The sequence below is a fragment of the Amblyomma maculatum genome, chromosome 9, assembly GCF_055883805.1.
Source record: "Amblyomma maculatum isolate TAMU_Amacu chromosome 9, ASM5588380v1, whole genome shotgun sequence".
Taxonomy (NCBI): domain Eukaryota; kingdom Metazoa; phylum Arthropoda; class Arachnida; order Ixodida; family Ixodidae; genus Amblyomma; species Amblyomma maculatum.
This window is the reverse complement of record NC_139352.1, coordinates 110,668,043-110,683,651: the sequence shown is the minus strand read 5'-3', so window position 1 is coordinate 110,683,651 and position 15,609 is coordinate 110,668,043. Positions and strand designations below refer to the sequence as shown.

The 15,609-nt window shown below is 43.2% G+C and overlaps 1 protein-coding gene across 1 annotated transcript in view; it reads left to right on the top strand.

Annotated features, from left to right (window-relative positions):
• Positions 1-15,155, top strand: part of LOC146180153 (luciferin 4-monooxygenase-like) — an 80,489-nt gene extending 65,334 nt beyond the window's left edge. Inside the window, exons 7-10 of the mRNA XM_084580334.1 lie at positions 6,498-6,598; positions 8,102-8,243; positions 8,674-8,943; positions 15,004-15,155. Coding sequence (XP_084436460.1) covers positions 6,498-6,598; positions 8,102-8,243; positions 8,674-8,943; positions 15,004-15,155 — 665 coding nt within the window. The remainder of the gene's footprint in view (positions 1-6,497; positions 6,599-8,101; positions 8,244-8,673; positions 8,944-15,003) is intronic.
• The last annotated feature ends 454 nt before the right edge of the window (positions 15,156-15,609 follow it).

Genomic DNA, 15,609 nt, shown 5'->3' with positions numbered 1-15,609 from the left:
CTGGCTGGAGTGGCTGTAGAGGCCCGGGTACCGTATTCTTACACAGCCAGCTAAGGGAAAATTCAAGACGTACCTGTCACCTACTTAAATGAAGATCTGCAGGAGTATCTACATGACCAAGGTGTCCTCTCAGCTAGGAGGCAAATAACGTACATTCCCGAGGACAGTGGCAAGTTCAAAGAGGTACGCCGTCGTTATGTTATATTACAATCCTCAAAAGATGCACCACAGCCTAAAAGAGTCACGCTTGGGTTCTGTAGTTACCCTGTAACTGAGTACGTCGGAGCAGCGACACAATGCTACAAATGCCAAAGGCATGGCCACATATCGAGACATTGTACCGGCCCCGTGCGATGCAAAGTGTGTGCTGGCCCCCATTTGCACAAAGAGTGCACCTCGAGAGCGCAACCTAAATGTGCAAACTGCGATGGCCCACACCCTGCTTCATATGGAGGAATTGTGTTAAAAAGAAAGCTGCTGCATTTGCACGCTCAGTGGAGCAAGCACAAGGGAAACCGCCCAAGCGTCATGATCCCCCACCTAGCCCTGACGTAGTTTTTACAAAGACGTTACATATATCCCAAACTCAGTCACCGCAACATAGAAAATCACATGATGGAAAAACGTGTGACGACACGTGCGCGGCTGCAGCCACAAAAAAGCGTGGAAAGGCCGCTGGCTTTTCTCCTCCAACAAAGCAGCACCGACACTCCGCACAAGACCCGACAAACAACCTTTCTAACCCTCAGCCTAAGGCAACGCAATGTAACAAGAAGATCAGTGAAAGACAGCAAAGCGGAAGTACCGAACAAGAAATCACAAGCCTACTGATTCCGATGCTGTTTGCCGCCCTCAAGGCACTTATCCGCGCTAACCCTTCGTCACAAGGACTCCCAGCAGTAGAAGCTGTTCTAGCAATGAAGCCGTTGCTCTCGGTCTCTTACGCTCCGCAGAGGCGTATTATCACACATCTGTAATCATGGCAGGAAGACCTTCATCCCAGCTGACCATCCACAATATCTATCGCACATGCACCATTTTCCAGTGGAACGCTCGTGGTTTAAGCTCAAAACTCTCTGATTTTCGGCAACTTGTTACAGCGTACCACTTCCCTTTCATAGTCGTCTCTGAATCGCGCGTGGAGGAAACTTTCAGACTACACGGATACTATTTTCATCATTCACAACGACTAGATGATGTTAACAGATTGCTGATAGGCTTTCGCAAGGATATCCCGGCCTCCTTGGTTGAACTTACGCATCACAATGATAACGAATATGTGTGCGCCATAACAGTATTTGGGAGACAAGAGTACACTTTTATTGGAGTATATCTTGAGCCAGGCAGGCCATTCGATGCTTCGAGGCTTGAAAATTGGATAACAAGGACACCTACTCCACATATTATTTGCGAAGATTTCAACGCTCACAACAAAATTTGGTGAAGCTCACATACATGTGCCCGAGGTGCCCAGCTCGCAGAACTTCTAGCAAAACGTTTAATTGAACCGCTAAATGACGGCAGCATAACCTATCTTCGCGGCCTGACGACTTCCAGCAGCATTGACGTGACCTTTGTGACAAGTTCAGCTGCCCACAACTTTGGCTGGCGCACCGATCTGGAAACACGTGGAAGTGACCATTACCCAATTCTCATATCGGCTGTCAGTGCGCAGATGGCGTCAAAAAATTTCTTATAAAATTTACAGACTGGGATATGTACAAAGATGCTGCAAACAGACGAATTACTGCCGCCACCCGGATTGAGGAACTAATATCGACAATTGCTTATTGCCTGTGAGGAAGCACGCGAATCACAGCTAAAAGCGATAGCTTACCCAAAAATGAGACATTTCAAAGGCTGTTAGCTATTCACAGACGAGCTGAAAGGAAAGCTTTGCGCACAAAAAACATTGAAGACCTTCGTGCCTGCCGACGCACACAACGTCACATTCGACGCTACCTGGATAAGCTTAGTCGGCAAAGATGGCGTGACTTTTGTTCTACACTGGACGTGCGCCAATCGGTAGCCAAAATTTGGCGGATAGTTCGGGGTATGCGCACGCCCCTCCAATAGCTTTACCATTTAACAGCACTATATCTGCATGAACGAAAATCCATTAAAGAAGTCTCAGAAGAATACTGCAGACGACTTTCCGCAGGGTCAGTGACTTCCACACACTCCACAGATGGTCTGTCAAACATCCCCCCGGCGGGAGTGTCAGCAATGGACCTACCTTTCACTATTGAGGAGTTAACCACAGCTATCACAGAATTAAGCAGACGGACGTCTCCGGGCCATGATGAGGTGACCTATGACGCAATCGCAAAGCTACTTCACAATTCCCGCCTTCGACTCCTGGTATACTACAATTCTTACTGGATGTCTGGTGAAGTCCCAACGGAGTGGATGTTGGCGAAAATTGTGCACGTTTAGAAACCTTCTAAACAGTCAACAAGTTATGCATCCTTCCGACCCATCGCCCTACTGAGCTGCTTCGGCAAGCTTATGGATCGAATGATCTCTAAACGCGTCACCTGGTTCCTCGATAGCAGAAATGAATATCCTCAAGAAATGAACGAGTTTCGCCAGAATAGGTCTACGACTGATAATGTTATTACCCTTGTATCATCACTTGAAGAGTACCTTCACGCCGGATACATCCCGACAGCTGTTTTCCTTGACATCAAGGCTGCTTTTGACTCTGTATTTCATCATGCAATTCTCGCAGCCTTGGCCAGCCTTGGCCTCGGAAGAAAGCTTTACAACTGGATTGGACACTATTTACAAGAGCGGCAAAATTTTATGAGCACTCCACATGGTAAAACTCCCTTTCATACAGTGAAGAGGGGCGTGCCTCAGAGAGCTGTGCTCAGCCCTATCCTGTTCAATATTGCCCTTATACATATAACAAGAAACCTTCCCCGTAGAGTACACATTACAATTTTTGCAGATGATATTTGCATCTGGAGTGCATCACATTCGCGTTATACAACACAGCTACGAATTCATAGAGTGTTAATGCACACCTCAATATACCTGGCTCCCCGGGGCCTTCGCCTCTCACTAGAAAACAGTTTTGCGATGGCTTTTACAAGGAAAAGGATGACTCGACACCCGCTCCTTCTGGGTGGACGGTCACTGTCCTATGTACGATCACACCGGCTCCAAGGGGTTATAATTGACATTAACCTCTCTTGGGCCCCTCATATTAAAAACCTCCATGAGATAATCGCTGCAGCATCACAGGTTTTCAGATTCATGGCGGAAACACGATGAGGCAGCAACTTCCGATCGATGGTTCTGCTTGAAAAGGCCTACTTTGAAGGAGCGCTACACTACTATTAACCGGTACTTCAAATATTGTCTCCAACAAGCAAGAAGATTCTTGAAGCTGCAAGGAACAACTGCTTACGGATATGCCTTGGACTCCCGAAGGGATCCTCTGCATCAGTAACTCTTGAAGAAGCAGGATGCCTCCCGCTAGATGTGATTGCTGCCCAAGAAACTATGCACACCCATCTCCGACATGTCCTCCAAGGGAAGAAGTATTTCTTGCATCGTATCCACCAAACTCACAGCAACTCTGGCTTTGGTCAAGCAGTACAGTTTCTACCCCACCCTACTATTATTCAGCCACGTAGTTTGCTACCAGTTACCTTTCCTCCATGAGCGCTATCGTCTTTAAAGGGGAATATGTCTGTTCCTGGCGTGGATGTGCAAAGCCGCATGCCATAGACAGCACTTCTGCAAGCCGCTCTCGCCTACATAGCCAAGGAATATACGCAGCACACCCACATATTCACCGACGGTTCAACTGCTCAAGACACTTTTTCCTGTGGCCTTTATGTGCCCTCAACAAACCATGTCCTGTCTTACCGGCTGCAGCGGAAGACATCATCTACGACAGCTGAGCTCCATGGCATTAAAGAAGCTCTCTCCTATATCCTGCGCCAAACTCCCGAAAGATGGGTTATCTTCATTGATTCCAAAGCATCTCTGCAAATCCTGAATAACCTGCTTAAGAAAAACAATCATCATCCTATTTCCCTTGGCATCGAGTATCTTCATCATTTGGCTATTTCCGCAGGCCACTGCATAACATTTCAATGAATACCAGCTCACTGAAGCATTAATGCCAATGAAAAAGCAGATGAAGCGGCTCGCAAAGGCCACCAACACCAAAGATACATTACGACCTTCTTCACGAAATCTGATGCATCCCAACTGGCTAAAAGATTTGCTCCCGAAACAAAGCATCGACTTTGGAGCTTGCCGACGCATCACTACCAATTTCTTTATTCAGTTGACCCACATCTAAAATCAAGACTTCCTCCGAAATATCCTCGACAACTAGAAACTCTTTACCACCGACTTCGTCTAAACTGTGCATACACAAATGGATTGCGCTACTGTTTCGGTGAACTGCACAGCCCGTATTGTGACAACTGTGGCTCGATTGAAACTGTGGAACATATCCTACTTGAGTGCACTGCGTACGCTGACGAGCGTGCAAACTATGAACACAGCATGGAGAAGCTCTCCCCAGTGCCTTTAACAATGAACAGTGTTTTAGGTCCCTTAGCCTGCCCTAGACAACAGAGACTCGCGATGAACTTTTTATTTACTTATTAAACATTGGACTCCTTGACAAACTCTAAATTCACCTCGCATGTTTCCTCAGGAATTTTGCAAGCTGTGAACTCTACAAGCATATTTGTCGGATCATGCATTTCATTATTTGATTTTATATCATTACTCCACGAAGCACCTTAGCACTTATTTAATGGCCGTGTTTTATCTCCCCCTTCAATTCTATTATTTCCCTCACCATTCGTTTTTCAATCTTTCCCTCCTGATTTCCCCTACCCCTACATGCCAGCGAAATCTAAACGTCGGCAAAATTCTCTGTTTTTCCATTAAAAAGTCTCTCTCTCTCTCTTTACAGCTAGACCAAACTGTGGTGTGGTGTACTTGTGAACTCATGAGGCAATATAGTTGCCGCTCTTAACATGGGGAACATGAGTCTGGCCATGTATGTATGGCTTTGACCTTTGGTTCACCTTTGGTTCACCTTCGAGAATACCCTTTTACATCACCTCCTTTAGTGTGGCATGAGGTTGAAAGCACTGGTCGGAAAATAATCACATTGTGGCATACAATACGGATAATCAATATTGAACAGAGATATTATTCAGCAGTTCTTTTTAAACATGTTAAAGCCATACCATTTGTTGTACAGCTTATTTAAAAAGAGGACACAAAATCTCGCGTTGTCACTCTAGTAAGCATGTCTAGTTGCTAACGCCGGTTAGTAGTTGAATTGCCAGCTCATATGTTTAATTTTACCCTGGTTTTCAGGACACACTAATACGCCCGAGGAAAACTTTGCCAGAGGCAAATCCTGTAATCGATCCTGATGTCTCTTCAAAAAATAGAATAGAATGATTGCGGCGGAAATGTTTAATGCTTTTAGAACTTTTTGCTCGGCGCTTTTATATTGTGCTAATAGTGCACATTGCGACTTTCAAACTTGATAATTTATTAGCAGGTGAAGAAATAGCCATGTTATAAAGTGCACCGGGAGCACGTGCTAGGGAAGATAAATGGGGTCATTAAAGGTAGCGAGAATTTACACTCACCTATGGTGGAATAAGAAATGACGCTTTCAAAAACATGGACGACTTGTAAGAGACAATACCAGTTGTTGGGCGAGTTGGTGTGCACGGTGATCCATAACAACAGCCCGACAGACGGGACATAGAAGAAAGGACAACACAGAGCGCTTTTTTCACGAACATGGATCACTGACTTGTAACAGTTTTGTAAAGGGCGAAGTTTCTATTTAGGTGGCATCTGAGTTAGCAAGAATGCAGCTAATTTAGCGTTTAAGGAACATTACGAACGCGACTGTATTTTCTTAAGTTTTGATGATGAGTATTCACATTAACATTGGAAACATCGTACTTGTCATGGCCGGTCGAGTTCACGCCCGCATGCGCAAATTTTACGGCTTCGAACGTTTTGACTAAAATCAACAACACAAGGATGAGAAGTTCTTAGGAGCTCATTCTGGAACTTCATTGCCACTTTTAAACTTTGGATATGCGTAAAGAATATTCCATTAGTTTTTGTTCTCAAGCTTCAACTTCACAGAGTAGGAGAAAAGATTCCTATTTGTACTATTTGCAATGTGCATATCCCTATGCGCGAAAGCGAATGCTGGGTTGACTATATCCTTGCGAATGTCTACGTAAGGCTACGCAAGGTATCCTGTGTATAGGGTCTTCGTTCATGACAATTTGTTGGACCTGGAAGGTATTGTTTCATTTTTCACAAAAGGTAATTTTGGAGCATCTATATCTTGCTTGCTGCGTATTCGAGTAGAACTGCTCCCACTTGACGTATAAGTAAACCGTAGGCTCTCTAGAGCTTAAATATTATTTTTGAGTGCCGTGAAGGATTGTTCTAGAACAAATTTTTTTCGTGGCTTGCAGTATATGGTATGACAGAACTCACCGGCTGCATTGCATATTCTACGCCACGAATGGATGACTTCAAGAGTGTCGGATATCCAGCACCCTTTGTTGAAATTAAAGTAAGTTGCCTTTGTGAAAACTAAAATCATAACGAGCTTTACCGCGTTTCAGTTTTATTACTACGTATGAAAGACCAATAAATAAACACAGTTGAATTATGCAAGAATGAAGATATTTTCAGTTTACTCGAACATTTCGCGATGTATCTACATTTTTATAGTGTGGAACGTAGCGCTATAGACAGGCGAGTGAGAGAAACAATTTCTGAAGGACAATACGAAATAATTCTGTGCCTGCGCAACTGATGGAAGAAAAATTCATAGCACCTTTTTTATGGGCTCCTAACGTAAATTTTGTTAACAGTTCAGGAATCCCTAAAAGCGATGCAGCCTATCAATGCGGTCAAAAATATTTTCCATAGAGCAAGCACATCACAGTCCTAGCTAATTGTGTAATTGAGTGTTGGATCGTAATATTCTCGCATAAAAACTCAATCAAGTTAGTGTCACTATCACAAGTGGGACTGTATTAGCCTGAAATGAGGATATACAAAAATCATTTGCTGGGTTGCCGTTGAAAAAATATGAAAATAAAATTATCTTCTGCATTTTTATAATAATAGGATTTCGTGCTTAAGAGATGTGAATACTGAGTTAAACACGTTTGTATAGAAAAGCTTGAACAAGAATTGTGGGGCTGCCTCAGTTTGCAAGCCGAGCCAACGTTTCGACAAGTGGACTTGTCTTCATCTGGTCAGCGCAACATCACTGGCAGGGGCTTGATAGCAGCCAGGGAGGGGGAGGAAGGAGGGTGGGGAGAAATAATGCGGCCAAAGAATGAAAAAATTGTTCCTTCAGTGTATATTTCTGAGCCTGGGACCTGTGATTCCGTGGCTTGAAAAAGAAAAGAAAAAGCTACCAGAAATTATTCAAAAATAAGACACTACATATATATTCATCATTGATAGATAGAGCCGTTTTTGAAAGCGTCTTTTTGCAACAAGAGAACGGCCAACACGGCGAATACAGAGGTTGTCTATAGTAACAGTAGATTAGTCCGCTTATTACAAAGGGACTGTTTTCAACGGGCATAGAAATATAAGTACCTACGGAAAGTCAACATGCACAATATCAGTGTCTATCAGAGCAGAAATTTTTCAGTACAATCTCTAGCAGCTGCATCTTGAAAAGTTTAAAAGGAGATAACTATGGCGCTTATCCCTGTGTGAGGCAGTAATATCTTCAATACTTGGAGCAGTGAAGAGGTCGGCCGAAATAAGGTCACACCATTACAATGTTCTGCTATTGTAGTTTAAATGAAAGCCTCAATTGTGAACGTTTGTCATTATTACTCTTCACAAAAAACACTCACATACTTTTCAAGATAAGAAATTCATGGTAGAGTTTTGCCGCCTCGGAGCCATCACTTACATCCTATACGTAATATCTCGACCAAGTGGTTTTTAATAGACGATGAGAATTTATTTTTCATTTGGTTATCATAGCCGGCCTCTCAAGGACAACGACTGTGTTGGAATTTAAAGTCTCACGTTTTTCCCCTAGATTGTCGACCAGACCACCCGAACATTTGTGGGGCCGTATGAACTAGGAGAAATATGTGTGAATAGCCCGGGGAGTTTCAAGGGCTACATAAATAACCCTACGGCAACGGCTGAGGCTTATGAGGATGGCTTCGTTCGTACCGGTGGGTCATCCCTCTGTGGATTCTTTGCTTAATTGCGAGCACTACTAGCTAGGCAATATTTGAACAAATTTGCCGAGATCACTAAATCTCAAAACGCGCCCTTGTAAAAGAGAAGCCACGCACCAGTACGGCGTATTACTGTCTGCCATAATACGATTTAGTTGTGCCGCGTATAACTAAAGCTCGGCTTTTATGCTAAGTTTCCGCTTTTGCTGCGTATTCAATAGAATATCCAGAAGCATAGCGAGTTTATGGGGGCTCTCAAAGGGCGTAGCATCAAACGGTATCATTATTTTGCTGTCATCGCTTAATGTTTAAAGCATTGCGTGACATGGTCAGCAAAATAGAGCTGGCCATAGTGACAAAGTGTCGGACAAGGTTGCAAAAGCTGAAACCGACCATCTTCCGAACTATATTTTCCTTCTTGCAGGAGACGTGGGCCAATACACCCCCGACGGGCGCATCTTTGTGTGCGGTCGGCTGAAGGAGCTGATTAAATGCATGGACCAACAGGTTGCCCCCGCTGAGTTGGAAGAGCTGCTGTCCGAGGACCCTGGAGTCCTCCACGTCGTCGTTGCCGGAGTGCCGCACCAACAGTTAGGAGAGGCCGCTAGGGCGTTCGTTTTGTCCCGAAAAAGCATGCTGCCGGGAAGTGTGGAGGAAGACCTGGAAGCCAAGAGGCTGGAGCAACTGGTTGCAGGTATGGGATGCCATAATGTTGGGGTGTGCCCTTTGGCGCCGATTCCGTGTTGCTCAAGTATAGCGTCTATGTGATAAGTATACGCAAAAAAGGTTGACTATGAGGTCCATCCTCAGCATATCGTAGTCGTAAGACGACTAGAATATACATTCTTTAATGCTGGGCGTTCTGCTTCAGTAAACGTTTATTAACGTCCGGAGTACTGAAGAAGAACGCGCAGGTACACTTCCGGCTTTCGTGTCTAAACCTGCAAATCGCATATAGTCGCAAGCTTTATTTGGTTATTTTATCACTAAAAACAAACATAGCAAGTATAAGAAAGAGAAGGGTGTCCTAATTTTTCACAGACGTAACATCGTAACACATTTTCTATAGGAAAGGGGGGGATGCAATCTTGGAACACTATGTTAGGATTGCTAGGAAACAATCAATTCATCTCTGCTTCATAATCAGGCTGCTGTTAATCCGTCTTCATAACTTCACATCTTTACACCATATCATTTTTAGGAATCAGTTATTAGGAATCAGTATACGGAACTATGTAGACAAACCACAAAATTTCGCGCCACATAACGCCTCTTGCCTAATTTAACAGGAAACGAAAATTAATATTCATTGCAGGGAAACCAGAATAAGAAAAAGACGGTCACTCTTAGCCAAAACAGATTGCTGTGCTCATCGTTGGTCTGAATTTGTATATGTGTAAAGCAGACTGCTCAGGGCTCTAACTGTATAAATTTGATAATACCGAGCCTAGCAAATGCGAGTTTTTTTTTTGTTGTTCAAATGGTGCCTTTTGAGAAGAGAGGTGTGCACAAAGATGATTGTGAGGCATCCTGATTGCCATACAAGGATTCTGTTCTGTATGCGCTATAACACTTATAGAGCGCTCGCACGCAAGCTTTAATGCGGGTAGAGGAAATGCAAATACGTTTTCTGTGCACGCTCCCCGGCAGCGCAGATAGAAGCAGTCGAATCGTTCAGAAATATTTGAAGACCTACGTGACTCTGTCGGCACAAAAGTGACAATAATCGTCTTCGGTAAAGATCATACCTTGCACTCTTTAGTTGAATGCGCGCTGCTAGCTCTGTTATTGGCACAAGCAATGTTTCTCTCACCATTAAACAACACCTCAATTTACAGAACTTTTACGGCCCTTAGCTTGTCCTCGAAAAGTTGCTTGCGCAGACGTGACACTAATCGCAGCGGTTGTATATCGTTCAATGAAAAACCAATGATTCAGTTGGGCTGTTTGATATCAGTGTGAGGTAAACATTTCTGATCGAAATACTTGAATTTATAGTTATAGTTAATACGTTTGTTGGGTGATAATAGGCGCACTTATTTCTTTGAAATTGTGTTCGAAAATTACCCTTAATGATTCAGTATGCGAGCTGCTGGTTATAGCGGCGACTTTCTATTGCCAGCATTCTTTCGACAAAACAATTTCAGGACAATCACTTCAAAAACACTACGAGTACAAATACGACTGCCCGAAGATAGCTTAGCTGATCGTCTAATGTTTGAAATTAGGAACGCCCGGTCCCAACTACGAAGCTAGGCACACTGTGACCAAATTTGAATATAAAAACCAACTCCGTCGTTCACCCTACCGAATGGGGCTGCATGGAAAATGAAGCGAAAGGGACACCTCTAAAGAGCCGAGAAATGAGGGAATGCTGTTGCATTTAACAGTTCTTTCCCAAGCAAGAATTATAATTCTGAGGTTGTATGCTTCGTTGAAAACTGCATTGATAAAATGGCTTCGCGGGATAGGCACCCATCTGCTGTGGCAAGGAGGAGATAAGTCACGTATTGGTTAGCCGAAGCATGTATGGTAGCATCAACGAAACTTCTCTTATGTCGCTGCTATTGTGCGTATCAGCAGACTAACTAGAACAACATAGGATGGTTACGCTTCGTAACATATCATTACAATTGGCCGCCGTACATGACATGAGCATCTCTATTTGTTTCAAGCTCGACAAGTCAATGGAAGAAATCATCCGTGCTTGTCATTCGGACTGGACTTTCAGCGTTGTAAAGCGTATAAACTTTGCGCGAGCTAACCATTGCTTACGTGATCAACAGGCGAATGTCGATTCTTTATTTTAACTTTATAGCTCACAACAGCACCATTCTTCTTTGAACTACGGTAACCATTTCTGTGTAGAGCTCATTTGTTTGTCTATACAAGCCATTTTCTGTGTTTCCTGACTATGCTTTTTAAAACACTACGAGGCCGACATTTATTCAGAGCTCCCGAGTCTCGCGCGTTCTTCTTTCTTCGCTTCGTCACATGACTTATTCGCCTAGAATTGCGACAGTGATTCCCCCATTTGTTGTATTGAAAGTATTTCCACATATGGTTTTCATAAAAACGCTCATTCAATGTGCACCACTTCACACACATGTTTTCTTTGCCAAGGGGACAGTCATGATATTCGGGCCAATGAGCAGATTCGTTTTCATTGCCCATTTATGGTTTGGTTTGGTTTATAGGATTTAACATCCCAAAGTGACTCAGGCTAAGAGAGACGTTGGATGGCACCGAAATATTCGACCACTATGGTTCTCAACGCGCACTGACATCGCACACTAAAACCTTCAGGCGCGTTTCTCTTCTCCTCAGTCGATAAGCGGTCCATGAAGCCGAGTACTCGTTACTAATGCACAATGGTTAAACGAGCGTTGCTGAGACTGCCACATTTACTACCGCCCTCACTGACCACTATCGGCAGAGGACGCTGTCACATATCTTAGGTTACATGCAAACGCCTTCACCTATTCTAAAAACCAACACGACCTTATTGACATCAGGCCTTGAACACGCAGGTTTCGCACAGAGCTCTCTACAATATACCAAGCATTGCAGGAAAGTAGGACATCCCGCAAACGACTATCGTAATTCCTTCTCAAATGCATTTTCGAAACACTGGCTGCCCCTTCTTTTACCCGGTCTGATGTCATCGTGATTACCCTGTATGAGACGGAAAATACAAATGAAGTTAAATTTTAACCAAGGCGGCCACGCACGACAGCGCGACGATTTTCATTGTATTCTTATTATGTTCTCACTCTCTCTCACCTGAAAACAATCATCCCAATCAGTCAAGTGGAGATCTGGTTCAGTGTTCCCAATTTGTGTCGTTCTCATTAATATTGTCTCCCGACCTCGAATTATTTGATTGGAGGATATACTGGAACCGGATTCCACTATCACTACACTCCCGCATACGACGGAAACTAGCAATACGTTCACTGAAAAGCACCCGTTTAGGTTTCTTCGATAAGGCACTGCCATCATTCAAAGGAATGAAAATAGTTCGAATTTATTGCATTACTTTATAGCGCTTGACTACAGCTGAGCGGGCTACGGCGCTGTTCCCACTACACGAGCGTCGCCCAGTCGAAAAAAACTACAGAAATGTGTCAAAAATACGACAAATTATCCTGTACTTCTGACGTAACCATAAGATTTTTCTGTAGTTCTGTAGTACTATTGTGCAGTTCTGTAGCTTTTGTGTAGGACATTTCTGCTGTGTGTAGTTCTGTAGCACTTTTCTGTTGTAACTACAGAAAGTTTTGATGTTACTACAGAATATTCTGTTGTCACAACAGGCTTCCCGTCAAAAACCGTACAGAAATTCTGTCGTAACATCAGAAAATTTTCTGTAGTTTTTTCCGACTGGGCGCTTCGGGTGTATTATCTTATGGCATCGTCATATTTAGAGAATGGCTGGATACGATCAGCTACGCAGCACTGATAATTAAAGCTGCCACAGCGGTGTTTGACTAAGGACTTGTTAAATATTTGCCGCTTAAATCGGCGCTCAAGATCTGACTGAAGTATGTATAGTAATGTTTAGTTCCCGGTCTACGTCAGTGCGAAAGATCAAAAATTATATTACTTTGTTTTATAGATCCTGAGGGCAATAATATTCTGCAGAAGTGAATTTGTAAGAAAAATGCAAATCATAAGCAATAAATCTCTCACTTCCCGGTCGACGTCAGTGCAAGAGATCAAAAATTATACTCCTATCACTTACGCCCAAGAAGAATAAGTGTTGCCTAAAAGCTAGAGAAACGGCCGTTTAGAACGTCACAAAATCTAACTTCATATGCTTTTCAAAACAGCCTCAATCCAACTTATTTTTCCGCTATATATACAGGGTGCCCAAGCTATTTTTAGCCAAGGGTTAAAAAAAATGAAACATTTGAGGTGGGCAGAGAAACCACTTGTATGCAGCTGCCAGTAATCTGTCGTACCGTAGAGAATTTTTGTTGCGAAAGCAATACTACTCTAGGTTTCGAGCCTTCAGCGTAACGCGGCGGTAGCCACGTTTTACTCACGTGATGCTGTGACGTCACACCCCACGTGACACAAAAGCGAGAGATGGGCTCCCAACTCAAGCGGTCAGCGTGGCGCGGTCGGAGCTGCGGTTCAGTTGGCAGGAGCTGCCAGCTTGGGTCTCTCGTTTCACATGCGACGGTTATGTCAGAATCAGCGTACTAGGACCCTGGCATTCACGTTACCCCTATAGGCCACTAAGGCACGTTCATACAGCTTGGCTAAAGCGGGGCTTTATATGTGGGCTGAGGAAGAAGAAAAAGAAAAGAAGAAGAATGCTAGGTCACCCGCAGCTACTGCTTTGGCGCAATATTTTGTTCAGCAGCGTTGAACTCTTGTAATTTTTTGTTTTGCAATAACCTAATGAGAAATTAGAATATTTTTTTATTTACGAACTTTTGCCCTTAGTCAACAGGTTCATTTGGGATTTAAATAGCACCTTTGAAAACCCCAATTCTATTTATTTTTGATAAAGAAAGCCTCACTTGTATCGTTTCTCCAAGCTCTCAAAAAAGTCAGTGGAATACGAAAATATCACGTGACGAGCGCATTATGCGCCACGATTGTGTTGCTTTCAACCTATATTTTATTGAATAAAATCAAATGCGGTGTTGGCTCCAAGACCCCGTTGCAGCGGCAGGCGAATATATCTGCGGTGGTTTCTACGTCCACTTCAGACAGCTGGTGCACGTGAGGGTGCAAGTCGCAGCGAGCTCACCGCGCTGGCTGCAACCATCGCCAACATATCAGCCTGCCGCTGGAACTGTGTTGTCGAGTAACGGCGGCAGCTATATTCGTTGTCTTAAAGCACGGTTGAGAGCTCCACAATTGTGGCACGCAAATGCGTTAATCACGTGATATTTTTTTGTATTTCTCGGATTTTAGAGCTGGTGAAAACGAAACACGTGAGGCTTTCTTTAAAGGAAATAAATGAAATGGAGGTTTGAGAAGGTGCTGTTCAACTTTGCATTTCACCTTTATAGTCTAAAGGCAATACTCTGTAAATTAGAAACTGATATATTATTTCTAATTAGGTAATTGGAAAATAATAAAAAATGCCTGTGGTGCTCCAGACGGCTGCCAACAGTATAAAAGTGGTTTCCGTGGCCTATCTCAAATATTTAATTTTTATCTCTTGTCTAAATATAACTTGTAGACCCGATATGTTTTTAATCTCATCATTGCATCCATGTGGCGTGCTTGAGCTACGTACTTCAATAAATCAGATGTGAGGAAGAGTCGCACGACTACTTAGCGGGAATGTCTTCAAATGTGGTCCTCTACATGCCGGCTCCGCCCTGCCTTCTTGGTTTGCTTTTCTGATATTCCATGACCATCCTACAGCATGAAACGTCAACCCCACTGATACCCGAGACCTGGCGCAGAAACGTGGCTTTAAAAAACAAAAATGTCTGGCTACATTACACACTAGACATTTTGGTCCTGCATACCTACTACCTAAAATTACAATGTGCTCTCCAAAGGCAGTTAAACAAAGCATTACCCATTTATTTTCTGGCTGTAGTTACTTTGAACTTTATGCAGAGCAATGATTTTGATCAATACTCGTAGCTAGCCTTACCTAGTCAACTGGCAAATTGGCAAAGCGCTGTCCACTCTATATGCATCAGTGATTTGTTTCTCAGAAAAACTGTGCGTGAAACAATTTGTCTTTTCACGCACTAACTATAGGATTGCTTTATTCCAGGCAAACTAGCGGCCCACAAGCATCTGCATGGTGGTGTGGAGTTTCTGGAGAGCATCCCTCAAAACGCAATAGGAAAAGACCTTCGCAGCACTCTCAGAGAGATGTTTATTGACAAGCACTGCCGTAACACAAAAGCAGATAATATGATTTGAAGGCAAAAATGCGCCACGAGCAGACTCGCGTTTCTATGAAGATTGTTAATTTGGTTTCACTCTCTTCTGAACACAGTCCATTACGCTGTTGCGTTGCTTCATGATTAATTTTTTGCTACACTCAGATGTATCCGGAGTTCCAACAACTCCTCATGTTGTTTCTGTCACGCCCTCGCCTAGATAAATTCTCTCTGCTTCTTCTTGCATTTTTTTAATTGTATTAGGTTTTTGTGCTTTTATCTTTTTCATTTTTCTTTTCTTCCATGATGTTTGTAGAGGTTTCTGCACTGCTTCCAATATCGTGTGCCTTGCTAGGCTATTTTTCACTATTTTGTTTTTAGCTTGTATTAACTACTTTTATCTCCGTCACCGTTCTTTACCACACCGTTGTTGGCTGGTCATCACTTTGTTTTATGCAGGTTTTTCAGATATTGTACTGTTAAACTTTATTAAC